The sequence below is a fragment of the Siphateles boraxobius genome, unplaced genomic scaffold (assembly GCF_051911475.1).
Source record: "Siphateles boraxobius isolate OS27281-9 unplaced genomic scaffold, OSU_SipBor_1 55, whole genome shotgun sequence".
NCBI lineage: Eukaryota > Metazoa > Chordata > Actinopteri > Cypriniformes > Leuciscidae > Siphateles > Siphateles boraxobius.
Window position 1 is genome coordinate 6,038,816 of NW_027509181.1, and position 26,597 is coordinate 6,065,412.

General features: G+C 40.8%; 2 protein-coding genes across 3 annotated transcripts in view; both read right to left on the bottom strand.

Moving 5' to 3' along the window:
- vps35l (VPS35 endosomal protein sorting factor like) overlaps positions 1 to 26,597 on the bottom strand; it is a 322,653-nt gene that overhangs the window by 153,338 nt on the left and 142,718 nt on the right. The gene's annotated exons all lie outside the window — the stretch shown is intronic.
- Positions 1 to 26,597, bottom strand: part of raraa (retinoic acid receptor, alpha a) — a 241,090-nt gene that overhangs the window by 121,511 nt on the left and 92,982 nt on the right. For both annotated transcript variants that reach the window (XM_077205970.1, XM_077205972.1), the window contains exon 2: positions 13,397 to 13,453. Coding sequence is in view for 1 of the 2 variants with exons in the window: in XM_077205972.1 (XP_077062087.1) it covers positions 13,397 to 13,445 (49 nt within the window). In the remaining variant the exon portion in view is untranslated. The remainder of the gene's footprint in view (positions 1 to 13,396; positions 13,454 to 26,597) is intronic.

Here is a 26,597-nt window from a genome sequence, read left to right on the forward strand (position 1 = left end):
TTGCTGCTGACCTGCATGGATAAATGTAAGTTGCTAGCTGAAGTCTAGCTAGTTGATTTTACAACCTTCATTTATTAACGTGTTTTGTTCTTTCATAGCTCATGTAACGTCTTCATACATTGAATTACCGGCTACTTACCCAATGAGGCTAGTTGTTGGACTTTACATTGTGGTGAGGTAAAATCAGGGGCGGATCTACAAACAACATTGTTAGTGTATTAGAGGCGCGATCGAACTGTGTGTGTGTGTGTGTGTGTGTGTGTGTGTCAGAGAGAGAGAGGCGCGGGCGCGATCGAAACTGTGTGTGTGTGTGTGTGTGTCGTATGACTAAATCTGTTCATATTTCCTCAAAACTCACTAGAAGACATCATTTGAGGGGTCTTTTTTTTTTTTTAATCTCCTGCGGAGCAAACCCCCAAACCCCCCATGAATTGCTTTTTCACAAAGTACAATTTAAGTATAGACTACACAGACTGTTGATAGTGATTATACACAGAGAAAGGGTCCACAATTCACAAATTAAGACCCACACCAGCCAAAAACCCAGCTACATCTCTGATTTGACTCCAACTCCGTGTAATGTAGTGTAGAGAGCAAAACACATTCAATGAAAACCGTTGCATTTTAAATTATGAATAATGTCCATGGCCCCCCTCCTGAAACCTCATGCCACCCCAGGTGGTAGTATGGTTTTTCATAGTATGCTCCTTAATCCCATTAAAGATTGTGTTGACTTGACACTGACTACCATAGACTATAATGGAAAATTGGTTTCTGTTTATACAGTATATGAGAGGGTTGGGTCTTACCTCCAGGTCTTATGAAATCTAAAAAAATAACCAAATCAATATTTCATGAAATAGGCAATAGGCTGTTTGAAAAAGTATTACTTTTACTAGTAATTAGAATGGTATTTCAGTGCACTTAACTTCTAACTTTTGGGAGTTGATCAAAACAGTTCTCTTTTGGATATATAATAACAATGAGATATTCGGTAGCCTACTGATTATCAGTTTGTTGCATGTTTAGACCTTGTATGTGTGTTGCACAACACATGTTGCACTTGGCGATCACGGTGGGGATTGATATGGTAGTGGACCATGATGGTCATAGAAGAAGTGAAGGGGCAGTACCCCCCAATTATGGTGCACTCTGCGCGATACGTACAACAACCACCATAATAAAACATTGCCAGATTCATGTTCATCATAACACTGAACTTGTTTTAACATGCCCTCATCCTGCAGGTCATTTGAACATTGTACTTCTGGGTATGATCTCTAGTATGTTTGTCTTTCAAAACAAAACAAAAAAGAAAAATAAATACAAGAATGCAAAGAATGCAAGCTGTTCACTGAAGACAATTTAAAATGCATTAGACTATAAGAATTGTGTAATGCAAAATTAATGCAAAATTCAAAGTTACAGATGCATTCTACTTGATTGATTAACAGATGTGTTCATCAATAGCTTTACAACGGATGAAGCATATTGGTTTTTTTTGGTTGTTTTTTTTTTTCAAATATCTTTAGGCAATTATTTTGGAAATATCTTAATATAATACTTTGCTATTATTCAATTATTTAAAACAGAATATTGGAAACAATTTAAGCAAATAATGCATTATAAATAAAATCCAAACAGCTTGATTATTGAGAGTGTTTAGGCTTTTTAAGGGATTCAAAGAAAATGATTGGATGGATTTTTTTCATTGTATGGTGGTTGTGTCCACACACTGCAAATACACATTTATATTCAAACACCATATAGAATTTTGCAATCCGATGACCCCTTTAAGAACATTTCTTCAATGCATTGGATCTCAACTCGTTTAACTTCACAAACTACCTGCTTTCTCGATATCAGACATAAAAAACAAGCCTCGGCCAACCACTAAAATGTTACTATGTGATTACTCTAATCCCACATATTTTACTGAAGGTCAGAATGACACACATTCACACACACACACACACACACACACACACACACACACACACACACACACACACACACACACACACACACACACACACACACACACACACACACACACACACACACACACACACACACACACACACACACACACACACACACACTGAAAATACTGTCAAGCCTCATCTTGACCTCTGACTTCTCCCCTCCTTTAATTTGATTGGTCCACCATGACCTCGTTGTCATGGCCCCTCCTCCACCATGAACAGAACTGTTACAGTTCTGATTAAATCAATCAATCAAAGGACGTCTGTTCCTAGTTCCTCACCACCAGCCCTGCTCATCCGTACAGTGTGCTGATAGCAGCCATTACGGCAGATTGCAGGTCAAACTCCTCTGGCAACGGCTGCGTCTCATTAGTCGTTCACACTCTGGGAGGAACGTGATTAAATGTGATGGTCGCAGCTCACGAGCCGTGACTTACATGAGAGTTCACAAGTGCGCATGTTTGTTTGGGTTTCATATTTTGACACAGATTTGCACCAGAGGGGCGGCAGAACCTTGACCCTGACCTTTCACCTCCCGTGCAAAAATCAGATAATTAGTTCATCTGGCTAAAACTATTAGGCTGCCTGGGGTAGAACAATTTTTAGCATGCTCATATCTGTTAATTGCCAATGTTAATTTATGAGAAAAAAAGTTCTGAAATATGATTAGATGAGGAAAGTCACTGTTAAATAGCTGATCTAACATAATCTAAATTCTACATTAATATGAGAAGACTAAACATCAGCTATAGTTATGCTAATGCACTACATTTCTTGCCTGACATATGAAATATGAATTTTTGTTCAATGGGGAGAGCAGTTAACTGGAGGCTTGTTTCCGCCACTGAATACAAATTAAAAAAGCGAATTGTGACTTTTTATCTCACAATTCTGACTTTTTTTCTCAGAATTTTCTCAGAAAAAGTAATAAAAATCAGAATTGTGTGATATAAACTCAGAACTGAGAAGAAAATCTCACAAAAGTCTTTTTCCTCAGAATTGGACTTTATACCTCGCTATTGCAAGATATAAACTTGCAGTAGCGAGCGAAAAAGTCAGAATTGTGAGAAAAAAAAGTCAGAATTGAGAGAAAAAAAGTCAGAATTGCAAGATAAACTCGCAATTGCAAGAAAAACAGTCAAAATTTTGAGTTTATATTATTGCGCAATTGCAGGTTTATATCATGCAATTCTGAGATAAAGATTCAGAATTATGAGATAAAAAGTATCTTTACATTTTTTTTTAATTCCGTGGTGGAAATAAGCTTCTATAGTTAACAGTTTATTGAAACTTTAGACAAAATACAAAAACAAATCTAAAAAAAAATTGCATATTGTTTTTTTCGGGTTTTTTCGAGTAGCTATCGTATTTGAAGTATCAGGCTTTTATGGCTCATATAGTACGATATAGGAGAATATGGAGCACATATTCGAAGAGGAAAAAATTATGTATTCAGTATGATGATATGTAAATGCTTAGTTTTATGATCAAAGTTCTATAGTTTTAATTGTGGGGGTAAAACGTCTAATGTAATGCAATACAAGGATCATTGAGAGAAAACATACATTCCTCAAAAGCCTGACGTGTCTTATTTTAAAACTCACATTTTAACATTATTTTCTTAAAACATAACTCCAATCCATAAAATGTTCAACTTAAAATTTTACTAATAATATAAAAGTTATTCTTATTGTTTACTTTATGAGGACATTTCACAAGTCACATGTACCATGACCTGAAGAGGGGCTTTTTTAGAATGATATAAGGCCTTTTACTTATTGAAAAATATAAACTATCAGTCAGATGACAGAAAGCATGTAGAAGATTGTGTACAAAAGGTTTTTCATTCAGTTTTGATCATGTGGATAATTAAAAGGCCTTAGAAATGTGTTGGCTTTAAAGGGTTAGAAGACAGCTAATATAATATTCAGCTTATATTCAGATTAGATGGAAGCATGAATCTTCAAAAATAAAATATTAGGGCAGGTTGGAACTCGTGTTTTTTTGTGTCTGTGTATATCTCTGTGAAAGAGCCCCTCTCAGGACAGTTCATTGAAAACGAGTGAAACATAGAGGATGAGAGAGAAGAATGATCTCATTTCAGCGGTATATAAAATATACTGTGTGTGTGTGTGTGTGTGTGTGTGTGTGTGTGTGTGTGTGTGTGTGTGTGTGTGTGTGTGTGTGTGTGTGTGTGTGTGTGTGTGTGTGTGTGTGTGTGTGTCATGAGGGATCTCACAGTTGGGAGGTGGAGCGCTATGCTGTCTTAAGAGGAGATTGCATGACCTGAATAACAGATGTATGCGTGTGATTTTTTCCTCTATGTATGAATTTGTGATGAGATCATACAGTTGATAGGTTTGCCCCCCTGTAAGCTAATGAAATGCAAGTGTGTGGTGACATCATACAGGACACTAGCTAAGGCCTGTCAGGACAAACGTCCTGTCATCAAGTAAAATGCTTTTTACCACGGTACTCTTGCTGTATGAATGATTAGAACACTGTTTGCTACTGGAATATCTCTCTCTCTCTCTCTCTCTCTCTCTCTCTCTCTCTCTCTCTCTCTCTCTCTCTCTCTCTCTCTCTCTCTCTCTCTCTCTCTCTCTCTCTCTCTCTCTCTCTCTCTCTCTCTCTCTCTCTCTCTCTCTCTCTCTCTCTCTCTCTCTCTCTCTCTCTCTCTCTCTCTCTCTCTCCTCTCTCTCTCTCTCTCTCTCTCTCCCCTTCTGTCTAAATCTTTGCTCTTCTCATATCTTCCTTTTCCTCATTCTCTATTCTCCTTTTTATTTTTTATCAGCAGTATTATTTTTAAAGGGCCTGTGTTTAAAACATTAAAACCTTATTTTTAATGTTTTTAATAAAACATTTCATACTGTATTCATAAACATGTTATCAAACACAAAACCCAACCAGGGTTCTTGAGCAGTTGTAAAATTTTGATTTTGTTGCATAAAACAGAAATTACTTTACTGTATAGCTACAATATTTCTCACTGTTAATTCTGAGAGACTATACAATAGTCAATAAAATATTCAAATGAAAGAAAGCAACTTGATAAGAATGTTTTACTCACAGCATTGAATCATTGTATAATAGCCATTTTAGCAATAATGATGATAATGCTAAATGATATCCAGTGTAATATTAAAGTTAAATATTACTGGTTTGATGTCGATGAAATTGTATATGATGCTTACCGATGAGGATGTGTTGGTACCTAAAATTCAAAAAGATTGGTAAACTCTATTAGAATAAAAAAAACATATTTAGAACTTAGAATTTAAAATTTAGAAAACATTAATACATGTTAGGTTTTCATGTTTAATGGCGACTTTCCATAGACATAATGATTTTTACACTCTACAAACTGTATATTCTATCCCATAAACCTACCTATTTTAACAGATTTATAAGCTGTTTTTATCATGGGGACCAAAACATGTCCCCACAAGGTCAAAGATTTTGGATATTTTGCCCACATAAGGTAGAGTTTGATTTTTTTTATTCCAATTAATGTTTATTTTATTTCAAGTGACAGAATTTAGTTTTGTGTTGTTTGTTTTATTTTTAATTCTAGTTTTAGTTAACTATAATACCTATAATAATATAATATAATATAATAACTATAATAACAACCCTTCCCATGGTGCCTTGATATGCTGTATAGATAGGCAGCTCAATAGGTTTTGGAAAAGAGCATCTCGAGAGAGAGACAGAACAAATAAAATAAAGAAAGCAGAAGACCGGAAGCGAATGAGTGAGAAGTAAATTAAAAATAATGGAGGAAGTATGTGAGAGATAAAGCAGAGAGATGGGCCAACGGTTTATTGCCTCTAACTGCATTTCTGCGTGTCTCTATCTGTATTGTATTGTGCGGAGAGGGTGACGGCTAAGATGCAAATCGCTTTTCGCCGCAAACAATATTGCATTTCTGCAAGCTTCATCCATCCTAGAGAGAGCGGCAGAAAGGGAGATGGATGGAGCACTGAACTTTAATCAGGAGGAAGCCTGGAGCGATGGAGACTTGCTTTGGTCTGTGTATTTTTTCTGTGTAGGATACAGATTAATCAATCACACGAACACATACACATACTCATCATGTGACCACGACTGACACTACGATGACAATCCATCTCTTTCCCATCAGCTTTGTTGACGTGCAACTCCCCCACACATCCCAAAATCACATCACAAACGCGGTGCAAAAGACAGATGAGGAAAAACAGAATGAAAAAATAACCTCGTCTATGAGGACTTAAAACCCAAAGGACTCTCAAATTGACTAAACACGGCTGTTCTTGTCCACCATTTTCCATAACAAACTAACTCACTCGCACACCAGCCAACCAAATTCTCTTTAAGTTCCAGCTAACTTTTCTTTTAACACATCTCATCCAGCTGGAAACAGTCGGATCCTCCAAATGATTGATGCTTGAAGCCCCATCCCTTTTTTGTCAGTGTTCCTGCAACACTTGAGTCACTTTCGGTGATGCATCCAAAATAAAATGTTTTTAAATCACTAATTTGCTTTTGTTAATATATAAAATTATATTCTATAGGTAAAATAGATATACATCTAGATGCTGATCAGTCAAAAAGATTCCCTGCAGATCTTGGCCTACAGCCAAATCACAGCAAAGCTGAAATTCAGTACATTAGCACTCTTGCTCATGTGATATAGCTAAATTTGAATAAACTGTTATGCTGTTTTGACCAGTCAGCATGGGGACCATTGTCATACCAAACCAATGATATAATCAAACAATGTGACTCTAACTAAATTTTTTTGCAAAGCTTTCAAAAACGTTCCTATACATTCATTGCAGTTTCTAGCTTAAATGAACACTAGAGGCAGTAAAACACCAACTTTTTTTTCCCCTTCTCACAAAATTATGATTAGACATACATACTGTACATACATACATACATACATTAACATTTGAGTCACATAGCCAGCTCCATATATATGTCATTTCTGATGTAGTAAACTTGCTCTTTAGCTCATCTGGTACAGAAGCATTCAACCCGATCTCACGGCAATCCGACCGTATTTTACTAGGTGGCTAATTCGTACGAATTTGTACGATTTTTTCTAAATAGTACATATTTTATGAGTTACCCAATTCGTATGAATTCTTACAAATGACCTATCCCTGACCCTCACCCTAAGTCACCCTACTCGTCACTGGGGTTTAGACAAATCATACGAACTGGTCGTGAGATACACAATCAAAGAGCTCAAAGACTTGTAGAAGCAAGATGGCATAGATGCTTAAACAATAGTGTTTATATCTCACTTTTGCTTTTGTTAACATCATCAGTTAGATTTATGGTAGGGTTTAATGTAGATGGTAAGTTATTTTCAAACGCGATAGAGCATTAACATTTTAGCGCCACAAACCAGACATTTAATTTCTGAACTGCAGCAATAGCCTACAACTACTAACGTATTAAAGATTTTGCCAGACTCGTTCCTCTATTTCAGATAAAAGTGAACATGCTTTTAGCGCCACTGGACATTTTACTTGCGAAACTTGAAGCAATGAAATATTGTTTTGCAGAATATTTTTTCCAATTAACCTAAGAGGAAAAATAAAGGCAGTTAAAAAGTTACAGATATTTTATCATGATTGAGGTTTTTTTTTTTTTTTTGCTTTATACCCCTTAACTATAGTAAAATCCCCTATTGCATTATTACATGATGATGTAAGACAAAACAAAAGAAATACACAGATTAAAAAGGACACTGCACTTATGACAGACTGATATATTCAAGTTGAAGTCACTCACATAAAGACTGAATTAGACTAAAACAAAGAGGTGATGCTGTGCTGGTGAAAGCCTCTGCTCTGCAGCGCTCTCTTTCACATTTGCACAAAACTTTCATTAGCGTGGATGGCAGGGTGCGAGAGCAGCCGTATCTGTTCCATTAGCGTCGCTCACCATAAATCAGACTAATCTCTCCTCGAGGGCGCACGCTAATGACACCGCAACTGCCATCGCCACCGCTACCCTTAACTCACACGCACTGGCGTCTGTCATTACGCCGCCCAGCCCGCCCACCCCCGCACAAACCCAGATGAGCCAGATGATTGGTCAAAGGATAAACAGACTGCTGCACACAGGCCACACCCACCTGAGAAGGAAAAATACAATTTAATGTCTTTTTGAACTGCAGAAGTGTACTGAGCACAGAAAAACATCAGGGTTGGTTCACGCAAAAGTGAAAATTCTGTCATTATTTAGTCTTCATGTCATTCCAAACTTATATATTTTTCTTTACTGAAACACAAAAGAAGGTGCTTAGCAGAATGTTCATGCTGCTCTTTTACAAATAGCAGTCTCATTCAAACTGCCGAATAGTCAAAATTGGTGTGCACCAGTTGGTTACAAGACATATGATAACATAATTTTAATCCTTTGATGTACCAAGTTTGATTATGCATATATGAAAATTCCATTTGAGAGCTTTTACGGAGGGGAAGATTATCAGCGGATGACTATATAAATTTGTGTCAGCCTCAAGGAAAGCTATCATACAACTTCAGAAGACTTGGTATATAGCACATTTGTGCAAATTATACAAGTTTAACGGGGAAGTGGGGGAAACTTTTTAAAGAAATTTGTAGTAGTAATTTTCAAGGGTTAGGGTTAACGATAGTTCATGAACTCGTTCATATTTTGGGTGAACGTGAACTGAACATACTGTATTACTGCCTGATGAACGTTACTGTGAACTCGTTCATTCTGGTGTCTGTGAATGGCACGCTCTCTCAGTTTAATTTCGTTCAATCAGGCGCCAGATTTCTATAGAGCCTTCCAGACGAAAACCCGGCTAAAACACACCGTAAACAGGCCTTAATATGTAGCGGGAAAACACCCAATCTGGCAACCACCACATGTGTGCGTCACGGTGGCAATCATTTTGAAAAATAATAGCTGGCAACAACATATGGAAAAAACAACAACTATGAACTAGTTCACAATTTTAAGTATGAACTATGAACTGAACTAGTTCATTTTAAAATGTGTGAACTGAACTTTAAACTAGTTCATGTAGAAAGTGAACTTTCCCAACACTGCTGTTAGTGAACATCCCGAAGCCACCCTCATTGCTGGGAGCGGCGTTTAGACGAATACAAATATGTGCTGCATGCTTCAATAAAAACAACAGCAAAAACATAAAAATGACAATGATGTGAGAAAACAGCAGTTAAGAAAGTATCTGATTATATTGATGTGTACATGTTAGCAAAAGCTCAGCAATTGGCCACTCCAGTCAAATCATGTTTATTTATACAACACTTTATACAATAGATTGCTTTAAAGCAGGCAGCTTTACCGTATTAAACATGAAAAAAAAAATGTCAGTGTCGGCTTCAATTAGAATTGCAACTTCAAATTCTACTGTACCATAAAGCAGCTTAACAGTATATTAAAATTTGTTTTCGCGTCTGAACTCGCCGGACTGAATGGAAGAAATGAACAGGAGAAGATTGCTACGTCGAGGAAGGCGGAGCCGTAGAGCACACTTACCTACTATGTATTCGTCACAGACCAATGGTTGTTCAAAGGTGTTTATCAGAAAACCTTTTTTTAAAAGATGATTTTTTTAAAGTTGAACCTCTTTTTACTGAAGCCTCAAATTTTTTAAATGCAATCTTTAAATCTATATTATGTAACTTTTTGTCCTCTAATACAAACCCTCAGTTCTTTCCATCTCCAAAAAGCCAAGCCAATGTTGATTCTTGTTTAATTACGAGCTCTGTCACGTTTTTTTTATTTATTTTTAAAATGGGTTATTCCCCAGAGGTTCGAGATTTAGCGTGCTCCATGTCAACCTTTCTCGCTCATTGTGACAACTAACCTATGTCACTCCCACACCATACCCACATCAAAGTAGCCGGAGCAACTTTTCTCTTTTTACGGATATGACGAGACACGCATGGGCGAGTGACGTATGTATACAATTTTGTGCGATTTCCATCCCACTAGGCCTAAAATATAAACACTTATAATAGTTCTACCATAGTGATTCAGGGTAAGACAACATGTTTGGAAGAAGTATTGATGATGTATTAACTCCTTATTTACATTTTGTTAAATTAAAAAAAAAATTACATAGTGTACCTTTAAATGGAAGTCAGACACCCTCAAAGACCGCTACGCAATTTACTATTAATATGAAGGAGTTTTTTGTGTTTTACCTGTAATTTGAATTATGCATTGTATTGTGTTGTGTTTTAAGGTTAAAGGAAATGGTAACACCTTATATGTACTTACTACAGTAATAACAGTCAATTATGCATAATTGCAAGTAACTAAACCTAAACCAAACCCAAACCCTAACCTTAACCTTATAGTACATGTACACATACTTAATATTTCTCAGTAGCCTACTCATTTGTGTAATTACACAATAACAATAACACCTTAAGTTTAACTGTCTGTAATCTTATTAGATAATGTCATGGCAGAACATTTTCTGTACCTTTTCCATTTTTATATTATTCTTACATGTATATTTTGTCTTTGGTCGTCGAGTTTGCAAGCCCCCGGTCACTATTTACTTTTATTGTATGGGAAAGAGCAACGTGGATAACAAGGATATTTTGCGTGAGCACATACACAACCTCACATTACAAAAAAACGAACCCCCACACGCTGTCACACACCCATAGAAAGCCCAACTGGAAACATCATCTTTCCCTCTTTTTATATCACACACACAGGGCGCTGATATTACTCATGATGGATAGCTCAATAGCGCCCAGCGCTGGGTAATGTGGCTGTGTTTTGATTGGGTGCAGAGTGGGCGAGTCATTAGCTTTTAGGATTTATGATTATGGCTTATCAAACAATACACACAGCGCGACTCTACTACACACATGCAGTATCATGGGTAATCAAACAGCACGGCTTGTCCATTGGGAAATACACACAGCATTGCGTACAACAGCTCCCAGCATGGGTCAACTGTATTTGAGTGAGGCACACAACACTCACAATACTGTCTGGATCATATAACAAAATTAATGAATTCTAAAACTGTATGATTCATTATTGCACAATGTTAAGGGTGTATAAAGGACTAGTAATAGACTGATATCATATATTTTTCAATAAGTCTGTCTACTTGGAAAAATAAGAGACACCCCACAAACATGAATCTCTCAAAAAATGTAAGCATATGCTCAGTAAGCACACTGGAACATGATTATTTTTTTTAATGTGAGTACAATGGGATCGTAACTGGTAACAGAATACAACCCTCAAAACTTTGCTTATGCATTCCAGTTCACTCATCAAACTGGAAATAGAAAGTCCAGCATATTGTGGTATACAATCTCTGTTGTGCTCTGTTGTACAGATCTACTGCACATTTTGCCATATGTATTAGGTCATTTTGGAATTGTATGCATACAGCAAAACTAGAAAACTGAGAACAGTATACATACTGCAGAAATAGTATAAGTAATACAGTGGTTAGATATTCTGTTACAGCACAGCAGAGACACATATGAGTATTCACTAAGGGCTCGTCTTCATGGCCCAATGCTTTCAGTATGTTTAAAACTTTCCGTAGTAAAAATTAGTGCTATAAAACTATAGATGTGACCAGGGCTGTTCTAAGGATTTGGCTTAGAGTGTTTGAAATGTATGGAGTAGCATATCAAAAGATTTCTGCTAACATGAGTGTACACTATCCCCATCTCTCATCTTTAGAGACCACCACCACTCCTGGTGGCAGATACCCTATCCTACTTTCAGAGACAAGGGCAAAACATTAGGAAACTAGAGTTTTTGAAAGCTAAACCTTGTGGGAAAAGAAGTGCGTTTAATTCTATTGAATGTACACATGCAGTGTACTTCAAATCTTGCACACTAGAGAAACTGTACTTGCAGATTATATAATAGATATATAATAATATTAGGGCTGTTACAATTAATGCATGAATTTTGCGATTTGCAAAGTTATTAAGTTTGAAGCGTTAAAAATATTTAACGCAATTAACACAACATCCATTTTTATCATCTTTTGGCTGCCCTACAGTATATGATCACTCTATCATTCATTCAAGTGATAAAAAAAAAAAAAAAAAACTTTTGGATAGAATTTGCATTGAATTCCCTATTATTCAGTCACCTTTTGCTGTTATGTCAGTGACTGACGAATGGGGATATCACCTGAGAGCCCAATCACCTTTGAGTGGTGACAAAACAAGCCAAATGGACATTGGTGTGTGAGATTTGCATCGGAAACGACTCCCCGGGGCAGGGCTGTGCACAGGGTGGCCCCGGTGGCTTGAACCACTGCCCCTCTGCCCTCATCAGCTGAGATGCGCCTCTCGCCCCCCTCCCTCACCCCCCAGAGGATTCCCATAAAAACGTTCTGTTATCGTTCTGCTAAAGATCCAACGATTCCACTAATCCGCTCTGTGTTTTCCTGCTCGCTCCGCAGCATCACTCACTGTCTGTGCCCGCTCTCTGGAGAGTGGAGACAACAGTTCAAGAATGTCTTTCAATTGACAGGTAAATTTGTTTTTGTATTTCTATCGGTAATGTTTTACTCCTGGTCTTCTAATAGTGCTAACAACTTGTGCAACATATACATGTTCTTGGAAGATAATTAGAATTTATTGTCTTATCAAATTACTGTACCTGGTCTGATCTCATATAAATAACAAAAAATATGCTGTTGTCGGCACACTTTGTTGACAAAAAAACAATGCCTTCACAAAAAAGAAGGCAGAGTGTGAAAGGGAGTCTTTTTGAAACAGGACATCCAGTTGGAAAAAAGTGGAGACTTGATTGCATCCTTTGGGAATTAATTGGATTGTGAATAGTGGGTGTTACCAAATAAACAAAAGCATTGTCAAAACACAAGCTAATCTCTAAAACATAAGCATTGTCATGAGGGGGAAGGAACTAATGACAGCACAGTACATTTCATAAATCTGACTGTTCAAAAGACCATAGGAAGTCTGATGCTTAGGGGATGCATATATTTGTCACAAGCTAGAGACAGAATGGTCCTGGTGAAAGAATGGTCTTTCTTTCTCCAGGACAATGAAATTACTTGAAACATACAACAAAAGCAACTCTAGAGTGGCTAAAGACCAAAAAGCTTGTCCAGGGGGTGGCCTACACCTCACTCCAACCGATATTACAATGTTAACACATCACTGCTTTTAATTGCTGCCAAGGGTGTTATGGGTGAATAATGTATTATTTTTGATTTTATGTAAATGTACAATACTGAAAAACCCATTGACTTTGGGACGATAGAATCAGATTCAAAAATGCTTACTCGTTTCCAGGTTTTAGAAGTCACCTCCTGCAGCACATCACGTATAGGCCAACAAGTATAATGTTACAAAGTATTTTCTGCATATGAGTGACTGTATTCATACCTGGTTCATTGTGTTTGTGTTGTGAGAGGTCAATCCTTACAGATCCCATGTTTGTTACTGGGGAAGAAAAAGAGAAAGCATTAGTTTCCCTTTGGAAAGAAATAAAAAAATATATATATTTTTAAATTCTCAATTGTTTCTTTCAGACAAGACTAAATAGATACTTTCTCTTGAGTCTCCTGCTTCTACTGAAAAAAAGAACCCTGTAATCTCATGTGTTGCCTTAATTTTCAAAACATATCTCAACAATGTTTCAAACTGTGCACAGAATTTGTCAATTTACCAATGTCTGCAATCAAAACTCAATCAAAAGAGACCTCAATATGAGCTCAAATACTTCACATGAAATTCTTCCAGTTTCAAAGGCTTTTCCAAAATGTATGTGGCGTTCAAAAATACCTTCTTTTAGGCAAATTCAATAGCAACCTCACATGCATCCTTCTATGCCATAATACATTGTGACTAACTCATTTAGCAAATGGCAGACACATAGAAGAAATGTTCATTAAAACTTTACATTTTATTCAATACAGAAATAATTAGATTAAAATAAATTGATTAAAACAGTTCAATCTAATTGTCAACTAAAGTTATACACAAATGTGTTTTATGCTTATTTAAGTTAGCTTAGCAACATGCTACAGCCAAACTCTACTGAGGTCAATTGTAAGTCGAGTCTTCCGTGCGCTTTGTGTGACGCACTATTTCTACTTACCTGAGGTTTCTGCCTACGTGCACAGCATTTCAAATCAGTGAGCTTTCATTTCAAGCAGCAATTGTGCCAATGAAGACAGCACACAGCAATACAACTCACTAGGTTTTGGGACAGAGTTCAAATATGTTTGCGCATGTATGAGAAAGAAATGTTTGGAGAAGGAGACAAAAGCGATGCAGTTAGGAAAGGAAGAGGTACGGGAAAAGAGCGAGAGGAAGGGGGCTGGGGGAAAAGAAAAACAGGACAAGGTCCATTTTTCATCCCTCCTCCCTTGTAGCATTCATTCATCCATCCCCTCTAGTCTGACACAAGCTGAGAGACTAATGTCCATTGTGTCTGAGTGTGTGCGTGAGTCTAGCATGTTGCTTTGTCTGAGCCGAGTTCTTCTCATACGCAAAGACAGACTCTGCTAGAAAACCTAGTGATCTGCCTCACTGACTGCATAGTCTTCTGTGGCAGCATCCTCATTGAAATGGGATCTAATATGTTACTGATTTGAAATGCTTTACAGCTCCACACACACAGCACAGCCTAGCATGGAAGAGATATCTCACAATTGTAGACATTTTGGTAACACTGTGTACAAAGCATTATGGATAACAATGCATTATATCTTTGTATAAATAATAATGGATCAAATGCATTATAATATATGCAGATTCATCTTTAATTGTTTGGGTGTGATGTGTTTAATGCATTATAGCTTCTAAATGCATGCATAACATAAGTGGGTAACACTTTATTGTACATAGTTACTATAGTAATAACTATAAATTATCATATTACTATAACTAACCCTAAACCAAACCCTAATCCTATAGCAAGTACATGTAGTTATGTTACTCAGTACTTAAATGTATTATTACAGTGTAACAAAGACACCTTAAAATAAAGTGTAACCCATAAGTGTTACAATTATTATAACTGACCATGCAATGCATTATAAGGTGAATTACAATGCATAATGAATGCATTAAAAATACTTTTATAATGGCTCTGACTATTTCAGTAATTCATTTATTATTATGTTTATTTACAATTGACATTATTTTCCCTTTATCCGCCATCTTGGATCTTGGAGTCTTTAACAATGCATTCTGGGAATGTTGTTTATCTTAACCAACAAGATATTCCATTGTGTAGAAACTAATCGCAGACCTCTACTCATGATTCAAGGTATCATTTATGCTCAAACAGTGCAGGGTAAGATGCAAGACATTTTCTACATACATTTTCTTATAGTGATTTTACAATGGTTAAAAAGGGGTTTTAGTCCTTTTTGCGTTATAATACCCCTAGTGGTAAAAACACTGCAACAAAACCTCTTGGCTTACTGGCTACATAGCCTTATTTACTACTTGGCTTATTTGCTAAAACAAAATATATTTGGCATTCCAATGGGAAAAGTAGAAACTGTACAAAAATTGCCCAATTAAATGATATTTAGTTCTACAGGTGTGTGAGAGAGACGGACAGAAGCGCATTTGTGTGATAAACAATGAGTGAATTGACTGTGCTGAAGCATTATACAGCATTCAGCACAAGCCAAGTCCATCAAATCCATCACACACACATACACACACACACACACAGAGAGAGAGAGAGAGAGAGAGAGATAGAGAGAGAGAATAATGTAGGTCAGAATAATACATCAGCTCACAGTCAATTATACACTGCGTGTGTTTACTTGCTGCTGGTTTTATGTGTGGGCGGACAGCAGGAGTTGAACATGTGCTCTAACATGTGTGTGTGTGTGTGTGTGTGTGTGTGTGTGTGTGTGTGTGTGTGTGTGTGTGTGTGTGTGTGACATTTTTTGGTCCCCATGTGGAAAACAGCGTATAAATCATAAGTGGTGCTTTTTGAAAATGCAGAAAGTTTTCTGTGATGGCTAGGTTTATGGGATAATATAAACAGTTTTGTACAGTATAAAAATCATTATGTCTAATGAAACTCCCCATAAAACATGAAAACACAATGTGTGTGTGTCGATGCCAGCAAATGTGAACATGTGGTTTAGATTCAGTGAGCTGGCTGTACTGCTGGCGTCTCTCCAGAGGGAAAGACCTTCACAAACACACATTTCTTTAGTTTACAGCCTGTTCTTTCTCTTCCCTGACACTCCTCTGTCAGTGCCATCAATCCATCCATCACCACTGTGAATGGATAGGAAGGAAGAGTGACAAATAAGATCTCTTTAATATCTCAATTGTTTCACATGGAGATTTCTGCATTTCAGATATTTCTCCTGAAAAAACAAACGCATGTTTCTCTATTGGCAGCTATTTCACAATATCTAAGTATTCTGATGATTTAGCCTTTTCTTTCCTTTCTTTTTTTTGCAAGCAACATATACAACATTTTTTTGGAACAAAGTGCAGATGAAGTAAAGATGCAGGGTGCAGGTCAAACAATCCAGGATTTCATTAGGTCTTGCATGCTCGTCTGAAGTTTTGGAGTGACAATCACAGTCATTTGCAGAAGTTGAAAGTTCCCAGATTACAGTCATTTACCAAAGTTAACCGACTATACAATACCATTGCATCATCACACTGTCCATTTCCCCTTTAAAGACTCTGTGAGTGCTGTATTACATTTATAAAACGGATTTCTACATACAGTTGTGGTCAGAATTATTGGCACCCCTGGTAAATATGATCAAAGATGGCTGTAGAAATAAATCTGCATTGTTTATTCTTTTGCTCTTTCATTAAATCTTTGTTGCAAAAATCTAACTTTCACTGGAGCAAAACAATTAAAAGTGGAGGGTAAACACATTATGAAATAAATGTTTTTATCCCAAACAAGTTGGCCAAAATTATTGGCACCCTTTTATTAAATACTTTTTGCAACCTACTTTTGCTAAGATAACAACTCTGAGTTTTGTCCTATAATGCCTGTTGAGTTTGGAAAACACCTGACAAGAGATCAGAGACCATTCCTCAATACAACATCTCTCCAGATCCATCAGATTCCCAGCTCCATTTACATTTGAAACACAGGCAACACAGCACTGGTCCGAAATGGTCACATTGGCCTCAGGCCAGCAGGCCATCCTTACTGTCAAACCATGAATTTTGATGAAAAATTATTATGAAAGCAATCTCTTTTGGATTAATGTTGACTGATTAATAATTTACAATAAGACTAAAAAACGTTATGAAGTAAAAAGGTCTGTTTTGATTGCACATTGATGTGTACAATGATTGTGCTGATTATTATTGGAAACTCTCATCTGGTCCTGTTCCATGCAACAATTTCATCTCATCTGGACTCTCAGAATTTCTCCTTTACCTTTGTTTTTTGCATGCTGTTTTTGGCTCTGTAAAAAGCTTTCCATTAACCTTAACTTAGCCACATAACTACTATACAAACAGAGATGAAGAGACACATCAAACTCCACAACAAGATAAATACATATGACGCTCTGAAAAGAGAGAGTAAGAGAGAGAGAGGGGGGGGTGCAGTATTTGAATTAATTGTAGTCAATGATTTCCCATGTGCATGTAGTTTGGCAGTTACTTAGTAGACATAAGGTAATATTTTCACATTTTTTAAATTTACAATTCTAAACGAATAACCATTGTGCAACATGGAAAAATATGCCTCTACCTTCATTTTTACAAAACTCCAACCTATACATAAAGTTCCATGCATTTTCTAGCTGCAATTAAAACTTTTTATTTCTTCTCACACAAATTATGGTTAATAAAGACTTCTTTTCACTTGGTTCCTTGCATAATACTATGATATGGTCTAGAACTACTTGTAGTGCATGATTTTCAAACTAATATATTTTGACTAATACATTTTGACTTGGCTTGTCTGACATAAATTGCCTGCACAGCACAGCACTGCACTTGCGATAAAAGAGCTTAAAAAAAAACTTAATTTTTTTTTTTACCTCACGTTTGCTTTTGTTAACCTTATCGGTTAGGTTTAGTGTGGGGTCTAGTGTAGGTGGTACATTATTTTCAACAACTGTAGAGCATTAACATTTAAGCGCCACACACTGGATCTTTCATTTCCGAACTGCTGTGATACGTACAACAACAACAAACGTAATAAAACGTTGCCAGATTCATGTTCATCTGGTGTGGATAAAATTGAACGTGTTTTTTGCACCACTAACTGAACATTTTACTCTGAAAGTTATGCAAACCGTGTAATTTTGCCACAAGCACGTATTTCCAATGAGTCTCAGATGGCATTGTTGGTTGCCAATAAAGATTTACTTGTTTACGTATGTCTAAAGTCAACTTGGATTTTATCGTAGATAGATCATTAGATCATGTGACATTATGGTGCCTTCAAAACCGGTCTGAAAGCTGTTTCCTCAGGAGGTGCCTTCATACAAACACTCTGTCTGTGAAGTCATTGACTAACTGGGCAGGAAGGCAGCTGCCTTAGGTGTCGGACATAACTGACTCTCAACCCCTCCAGCTAAGAGCTGAACAATTACCTCTCCATCACACACACAACACACACTGACAGACCCTATCAGACCAATGATTCCAGGCTCACCATGTGTGGCACATGCCTCCATAACCTACAAACAACCTCCACAATAATGACCATTCTGATCTACCTATTTGACAATGGTCATGAGAAAACATTTGCATAAAATGTAAGCGTCTGTGTGTGCATTTGACAACAGCAGATTTCTCTGAAATACTGATAGCTGTGCTCAATGTATGTAGATTTGACATTTGTCTACTTATGTGAGTGTGTTTAAGTCTAAATCACCAGCCCACACTAATGGTGTCAGGGTTCCGGGTGAGGTCCTGACTATGATGACCAGAGGTTGCCCTGCACACTGCCTGAATATTAGTCCTGCATAAAGCACCACATTAAGCAGACCATCCAATGAAAATACATACACAAACAGTTCATTAAGAGCTGGAGAAAGCAACAGAAGCAATTAATGGACATTTAATGATGCGTACGAACAAGATAAGAAGATATGAGGGTTTTTTTATTGTCATGGTGCGAAATGTTTAAAATCACAGTAACTGTGGCTTAAGAATTAATATCGTATCGTGGGGCCTCTGGTGATTCCAACCCCTGATTAAATGTAATTTCCAAGGACGATAGCTATAATCCATTTTAAGTTTTTCTCAGTGGCTTTTTGATTGAAGAAAGCAATAAAAGAAGTTAACTTTCATGTGACCCCTTAATTGAGGAGTTCACTTATAAAAATCTTTTAGACCAGATTTAAATAAACTTCAAATATGTTTACTGGCTTGTTTGCATCCATAAGATGTTTTGAAAGGAATCATTCTGTCACTGATGTCTAAACACTGTAAAGGTTTGTGTACTGTAAGGACCCTTTCACAATCAACTTTGCCCGCTGCGCTAAACTCATCAGCATCAGTTACAGCATCACACAAAAGAAGAAAAACAGCACTTAGAGTACAAAGAGCAACACTTTTTTTTTATATAACTGGTCAAACTTTATGCTGTTAAAACAGTAGCGCACCTGCATTGAAGTCCAGAGTTTGATTTTAAAGTCAAATCCCTGAATTACACAGTCTGGACACTTTTGCATTGCATTGTACATCAACTTTTCTCAAAAACCAAATCAATTTACTTTTTAGAATGAACACAGAAATGAAAGAGAGCAAGACGTGGATGAAAGCCCCCAAATTATCTACAACTACAAGTACTGGAAGTCCAAAAATATGTTCTCAACCAGTTTAACTGTCCATGTATTTATTACAGAAAACTTTAGAACAGAAAACGTACTCGGTTACTAACGTAACCTCGGTTCTCTCTAGAGAGGGAACGAGTACTGCGTAATATCTTACGCTATGGGGAAAACCTCTTTTCCACGAGATATTGAAGCCAAAAATTATCCTTTAATTTTGATTAATGTAAAACGCTGTGCGGCAGCGTGCAGACATAGGCAAGACGGCTCGCGCGCCTATTGGCTGCCCTGCGGCAACAGCAGCAAGCCTATCGAGAGAGGCCCTGCGTGACGTGACATCCAATGGGGGTGCTTCGCGCCCATTTCGTCGCGTCACGCCAGAATAGGCGTGGCCTTGGCCTATAAATACGCTCGACAGGCTGATACAAACTGGTTTTCAACGCTGAAGCGAACCAGCGCTGTTGTATGCACGGCAAGATACGCAGTACTCGTTCCCTCTCTAGAGAGAACCGAGGTTACGTTAGTAACCGAGTACGTTCTCTTACGAGAGTATCTCTCGTACTGCGTAATATCTTACGCTATGGGGAACACAATGTAAGACGCCGTGCGTACTGGGATCCGACACCAAAGTCCCAAGGGCAGTAGCCCGGGGCTCATATAGTGCATAATCACCGTAGACTCACAGAGAGTCGGAGAAGAGAGGCTACCAGCATCATTCCCCACGAAATAGCATCCCATAGGAGCTAGTTATGTCAACAGTATATCCCGCAGACAGGGTGAACGCGTTCAGCCTGAACTGGGCAAAAATACGGGCTATTCAACACCCATGGAGCTGTTCCATCGATCAGTGAGCGATACTCAATCAAAACTCAGCATTCTGCGCCGGCGCAGCGGGACAGATAGTACTGAATTCTAGACAGACAGCAGCTTGGCCTGTAAGGCGGGAACTTCTAGGTTATAGAACCTTATAAATGTAGACGGCGAGGCCCAGCCCGCCGCCATACAGATATCATGCAAGGAAATCCCACTAGACCACGCCCACGAAGAGGCCACGCCTCTCGTGGAGTGCGCTCTGACACCCAAAGGACACTGCAGGCCCTTAGAAGTGCAAGCCAGCGCTATGGCATCGACTATCCATCTGGATAGGCTCTGTTTTGATGCGGCCAGTCCCTTGGAGCGTCCGCCAAACAAAACAAAGAGCTGCTCGGTCTGCCTGAAGACAGACGAGCGGGACACATAAGCCCTCAGCGGCCTGACGGGGCAAAGGAGATTAGCATCCGCTTCCTCATTGTTCACCGGGAGGGCGCACAGGGAAATAACCTGGGCCCTGAACGGTGTGTTGAGGGATTTTGGCACGTACCCGTGCCTTGGTTTGAGTATGACTTTTGAGTCATTAGGCCCAAACTCAATACAGGACGCGCTTACTGAAAGCGCTTGCAAGTCCCCCACGCGCTTCATTGAAGCAAGAGCCACAAGAAATACCGTTTTGAAAGACAGGTGCTTCATGTCTGACAAATGGATTGGCTCGAATGGGGCACCTTTCAGGGCTTCCAGAACCGTAGAAAGGTCCCACATAGGGACTGAGGGAGGTCTGGAAGGATTCAGCCTCCGAGCTCCCCTGAGGAATCGCACGACGAGGTCGTTCTTCCCCAGTGATTGGCCAGACGTCGGTTTTGCAAACGCCGCTATGGCCGCCACGTATACTTTGAGCGTGGACGGGGTTCTACCCTTATCCAGCAGCTCCTGAAGGAAGGAGAGCACTTCCGTAACCCCGCAGTCTACGGGTGAAAAGCCCTGAGCTTGACACCAGGTAGAGAACACTGACCATTTCGAGGAGTAGAGCCGTCTAGTAGACGGGGCCCTAGCCTGCGTGATCGTGTTTAACACTCCCTCCGGGAGGTTAGCGGGTACCCGTTGATGGCCCACACATGTAGGGACCATAATTCCGGGCGAGGATGCCAAATCGAGCCCTTTGCCTGAGAGAGGAGGTCTCTCCTCACCGGTATCGGCCACGGGGCAGTGCTGGCCAGCTGCACGACTGGGAACCAGGTTTGGTTCGTCCATAGCGGAGCCACAAGCAGCACTGGGCATCCATTTTCCCTGATTCGTTCCAGCACTTGAGGCAGGAGTGAGACGGGGGGAAAAGCATAGAGGGGGCGTCGGGGCCATACGTGGGCCAGCGCGTCCCTGCTCTTGGAGAAAAAGTTCGGACAGTGAGCGTTTTCCTGGGACGCGAACAGGTCCACCTGCGCTCTGCCGAATGTCTCCCACAGCAGTTGGATCGTCTGCGGGTGCAGCGACCATTCCCCTGCTGGGACATTGTTTCTGGACAGTCTGTCTGGTCCCAGATTCAGGTGACCAGGCACATGCGCTGCTTTCAGTGAAAGCAGGTTGTGCTGAGCCCAGCCCAGGGAAGCGTTTCGTCAGCCTGTAAAGGCTTCGGGACCTGACGCCGCCCTGGTGATTTATGTACGCCACCACTGACATGTTGTCCGACCGGACTAAGACGTGGCGGCCTTTTATCTGGGGACAAAAACGCCTTAGCGCGTTGTCTACTGCCAGCATTTCTAGACAGTTTATGCGTAGGAGCTTCTCCCGTTCTGACCACTGGCCAAAGAACGGTCTGCCCTCGAGCAGCGCTCCCCACCCCGAGGTGGAGGCGTCCGTGGACACCACCATCACACTCGAGGGAGTCCCCAGACTCACGCCTGACTGGTACCAGTCGGCTTTTTTCAAGGTTTCAGAGCCGAGACGCATTTCCTGTCGACCCTGAGGCGAAACAGACCAGCGGCCCAAGCCCGTGCTTTTTTGAACTCGTGCTTTCAGCCATAACTGCAGTGGGCGCATGCGAAGCAGGCCCAGCTGAAGTACTGAAGATGCTGAGGCCATGAGGCCCAGCATTTTCTGAAACCGTTTGAGCTGGACTATAGAGCCGCGGCGGAAGGATTTCACGGCGCGCTGAATGTTCAGTCCTCGCTCCGGCGACAGACGTGCTGTCATAGACAGCAAGTCCATCACTGTTCCCAGAAAGGAGATTTTCTGGCTGGGAGACAGCGAACTCTTCGCCCAATTGACTGTGAGACCCAAATTCTCGAGATGCTCGAGTAATGCGGTCTTGTGTTCTATGAGCTCTGATCGTGATCGAGCTAGAATCAACCAGTCGTCCAAGTAGTTCAAAATTCGCATGCCCTGAAGTCTCAGGGGTGCGAGAGCCGCGTCCATGCACTTCGTGAATATACTGGGTGCTGGAGACAGGCCGAACGGTAGGACTGTGTATTGATATGCCTGGCCCTCGAAGGCGAATCTCAAGAATCGCCTGTGACGTGACGCAATCTGTATTTGGAAATAGGCGTCTTTCAGATCTATTGACATGAACCAGTCTCCCTGGCGCACGTGCGCGAGGATTTTGCTGGTTGTCAGCATTTTGAACTTGCGTTTCAGAAGCGCTTTGTTCAATTGTCGCAGATCTAGAATGGGTCTGAGACCCCCGTCTTTTTTCGGTACCAGAAAATATCTGCTGTATACACCCCCTTTGCTCTGAGCCTGAGATAAAGGTTCTATGGCCCCTTTGCTCAGTAGTTTCGCTATTTCGGTTCGAAGTAGATGAGATACTTCATTGTCCACCGTGGTTTCGACACGCGCCGTGCAACGGCGGGTACGTCGAGCGAACTGTAGCGAATAGCCTCTCTTTATAGTGTTCAACACCCATTCTGATACCCCGGGAAGCATTGCCCATGCATTCGCGTGGATAGCTAGAGGCAGAATGATATCCGGGCTATGGCCGCGGCACAGCGGCGGCTGCAGAGCTTCGGTGTGCTGAGACATGAACACTGTGTTTAAAGTGTGCGAGGCGGGGGGAGCGCCGATCACGGCGGGCAGCCTGTTCGCACTCGCTTTCTCTATGACAAATTGTGGAGAGAGAACGAGCGGGACAAACCCCGTAGGGTTCAGCGTGTCTGAGAGTGAATGTGGGCGCGGGACAGCGGGCACATTTACTGCACTGAAAACACCAGCGGCTTGAGCTGACTGAATATGTGTTGGTTTCGTTTTTACAGAAACCGTGGGACACGCACTGTGTAGTGCTTGTGGGCACTGTGTCGTGGGCACATTCACTACGTTTGCACAATTGACATGAGTCGATTTTATGTGTGCTAGCCCTGAACTGTGGCGGGCTGTGTCTGTGTGTGGGAATGGGCACTGTGACGTGGGCATTCTTACAACACTCATAACACCATCGGCTATGGCCGGGACACCAGAAAATACACTCTTTATTGGATTTATCTGGGTCGCCGTAAAAATGGCGTTAATGTGCAGGCAAGCGGGCTGTGGTACCGGCTTGTTTACTGCGAAATACACTGGAACAGTCACATTGTTTGGAACTGAACGAGCGAGAGGTTTCGGTGGAGTCTGGCCGCGGCGAGACTTAAACACCGTGGGTCTTAGCTGACTGTATGTGTGTTGGTTTCGTTTTACAGAAAACGTGGCACATGCAGTGTGTAGTGTTTGTGGGCACTGGGTTGTGGGCACATTCACTACATTTAATGCACAATTGACATGAGTCGATTTCATATGTGCGAGCCCTGCACTGTGGCGGGCTGTGTTTGTGTGTAGAAATGAACACTGGGCTGTGGGCATTTTTATTACACTCAAAACACCATCGGCTGTGGCCGGAATACCAGACAATACATTGCTTATGTGATTTTTCTGGGTCGCCGTGGAAACAGCATTTGTGTGCAGGCAAGCGGGCCATGGTACCGGCTTGTTTACTGCAAAATACACTGGAACAGTCACATTTTCTTTGAACTGAACGAGCGAAAAGCATCAGTGCAAGTCTGGCCGCGGCGAGACTAAATTTTATCTGCTGCGAGAGGTGGGATCGAACACGGGTCTCCCGTGCGATGACTGTAGGTTTCGCCACTGAACCACAGGGGGAAACGACAAAAGCTTAAAATAGCTCGAGCATATAATAGAGCGTCATCACAGTTTTGTGTGTGTTGGCGTTTGTTTGCATGCGTACGTGTTATACAACAGGCTCATTGCTGCAATATTGACATTTTCAGCCGCTCAAACTAAGAGGAACTGAGAAATGTTTGAGAAATGGAGATTGGTCCGGCCTCGGCGGGACTAAAAATACACTCTATCCTCATTTCGCCGATGACGCATGCCCACGGGGGGCGGGGTAGCTTTCTTATAACGTAAAGAAAAGCTAGCCGCGGTTTAATGCTGGCCCGTTTCCCTGACGACTCGCGGGCAGAAGGGGGAGATCCACAGAGCTCGCCCAATCCTCACTGTCCGACGCGGGGATATAGCAGCTGGCCTCCTCTACAGATGCAGCTATCTCGTCGTCATTAATGGCGGAAGCGGCGGCGCGCGGCGGCCGTTGTCCGTCAGTGAGCGACTCGATTGAAGCTGGTGAAGCTGGCGGGCGAACCGGCGAGCTTTCACGGCTGGAGAAGGATCGGGGACCCGCTGAGTACGGCGCTTTGCGGCGCGGCACTACAGCGGGCGGGAGTCTCACTCACCATGGCAATAGCTGGCCTCCTCTACCGATGCAGCTATCTTGTCGTCACTAATGGCGGAAGCGGCGGCGCGCGGCGGCCGTTGTCCGTCAGTGAGCGACTCGATTGAAGCTGGTGAAGCTGGCGGGCGAACCGGCGAGCTTTCACGGGCTGGAGAAGGCTCGAGGACCCGCTGAATACGGCGCTTTGCGGCGCGGCACTACAGCGGGCGGGAGTGCAGACTCGGAGAGAAAATGCCAGGCAAGTCCTCAGAGTCACCATGGCAATAGTTCCACAGGAACGAAGCGTCTTCAAAAAGACGCTTGCTCTTTTAGAACAGATACAAAACAGAGATAGAGTGTGAGTCGCAGCGGCGAACACACACTCAGCAGTGAAAAGGATATGAACGCCGGAAAGCGTAGCAGGTACGGCGGCTGAAGGCGGCGAGGTGTAGGCCAGCGACTTCAGGCTCGAAGGCTCGTCCCGCAGAAGGCTTACAATCAGACGGCGCGGCTTCTCACTCCGGATCCAGCGATGCAGTAGTGCGTCGCTGAAGAGTTGAAAATCAGTTTGTATCAGCCTGTCGAGCGTATTTATAGGCCAAGGCCACGCCTATTCTGGCGGGACGCGACGAAATGGGCGCGAAGCACCCCCATTGGATGTCACGTCACGCAGGGCCTCTCTCGATAGGCTTGCTGCTGTTGCCGCAGGGCAGCCAATAGGCGCGCGAGCCGTCTTGCCTATGTCTGCACGCTGCCGCACAGCGTTTTACATTAATCAAAATTAAAGGATAATTTTTGGCTTCAATATCTCGTGGAAAAGAGGTTTTCCCCATAGCGTAAGATATTACGCAGTACGAGAGATACTCTCGTAAGAGAACTTCTAGAGCAGTATTTGCAGAAACCCATCTAGAATTTATTAACACATCTAGAATTTAGCAGAATGCAAAACATTCCAACAATCAAATCAATCCTTTGGTAGTATAGTATGAGTATTGACAGAACACATTAGGCAGATGAATGGACAGTGAATGCACTGTAGTCATGCTCTAGGGAAAGAGTGTTTGTTGGATTGATGGGTCAATTACCACTACACTCTAAGGCATCATTAGTCGCAATTCTGGGCAATTCTGCCTGTAACAGCATCCTCTTGGGCCATTCGTTAAGATAAACCAATCAGTTTACAGCTCTGCAGATGACTTTAATCCATTACCAAAGCTGAAAATATTAGCCTGATGGTTGATATTAAATGTATCTGTTCTTGGATATCACTGAATAGGACTTTGGTATAAGTGAAGGTATATAACTGTGGCGTAACATTTACATAACATTTAAAAAAAAACTA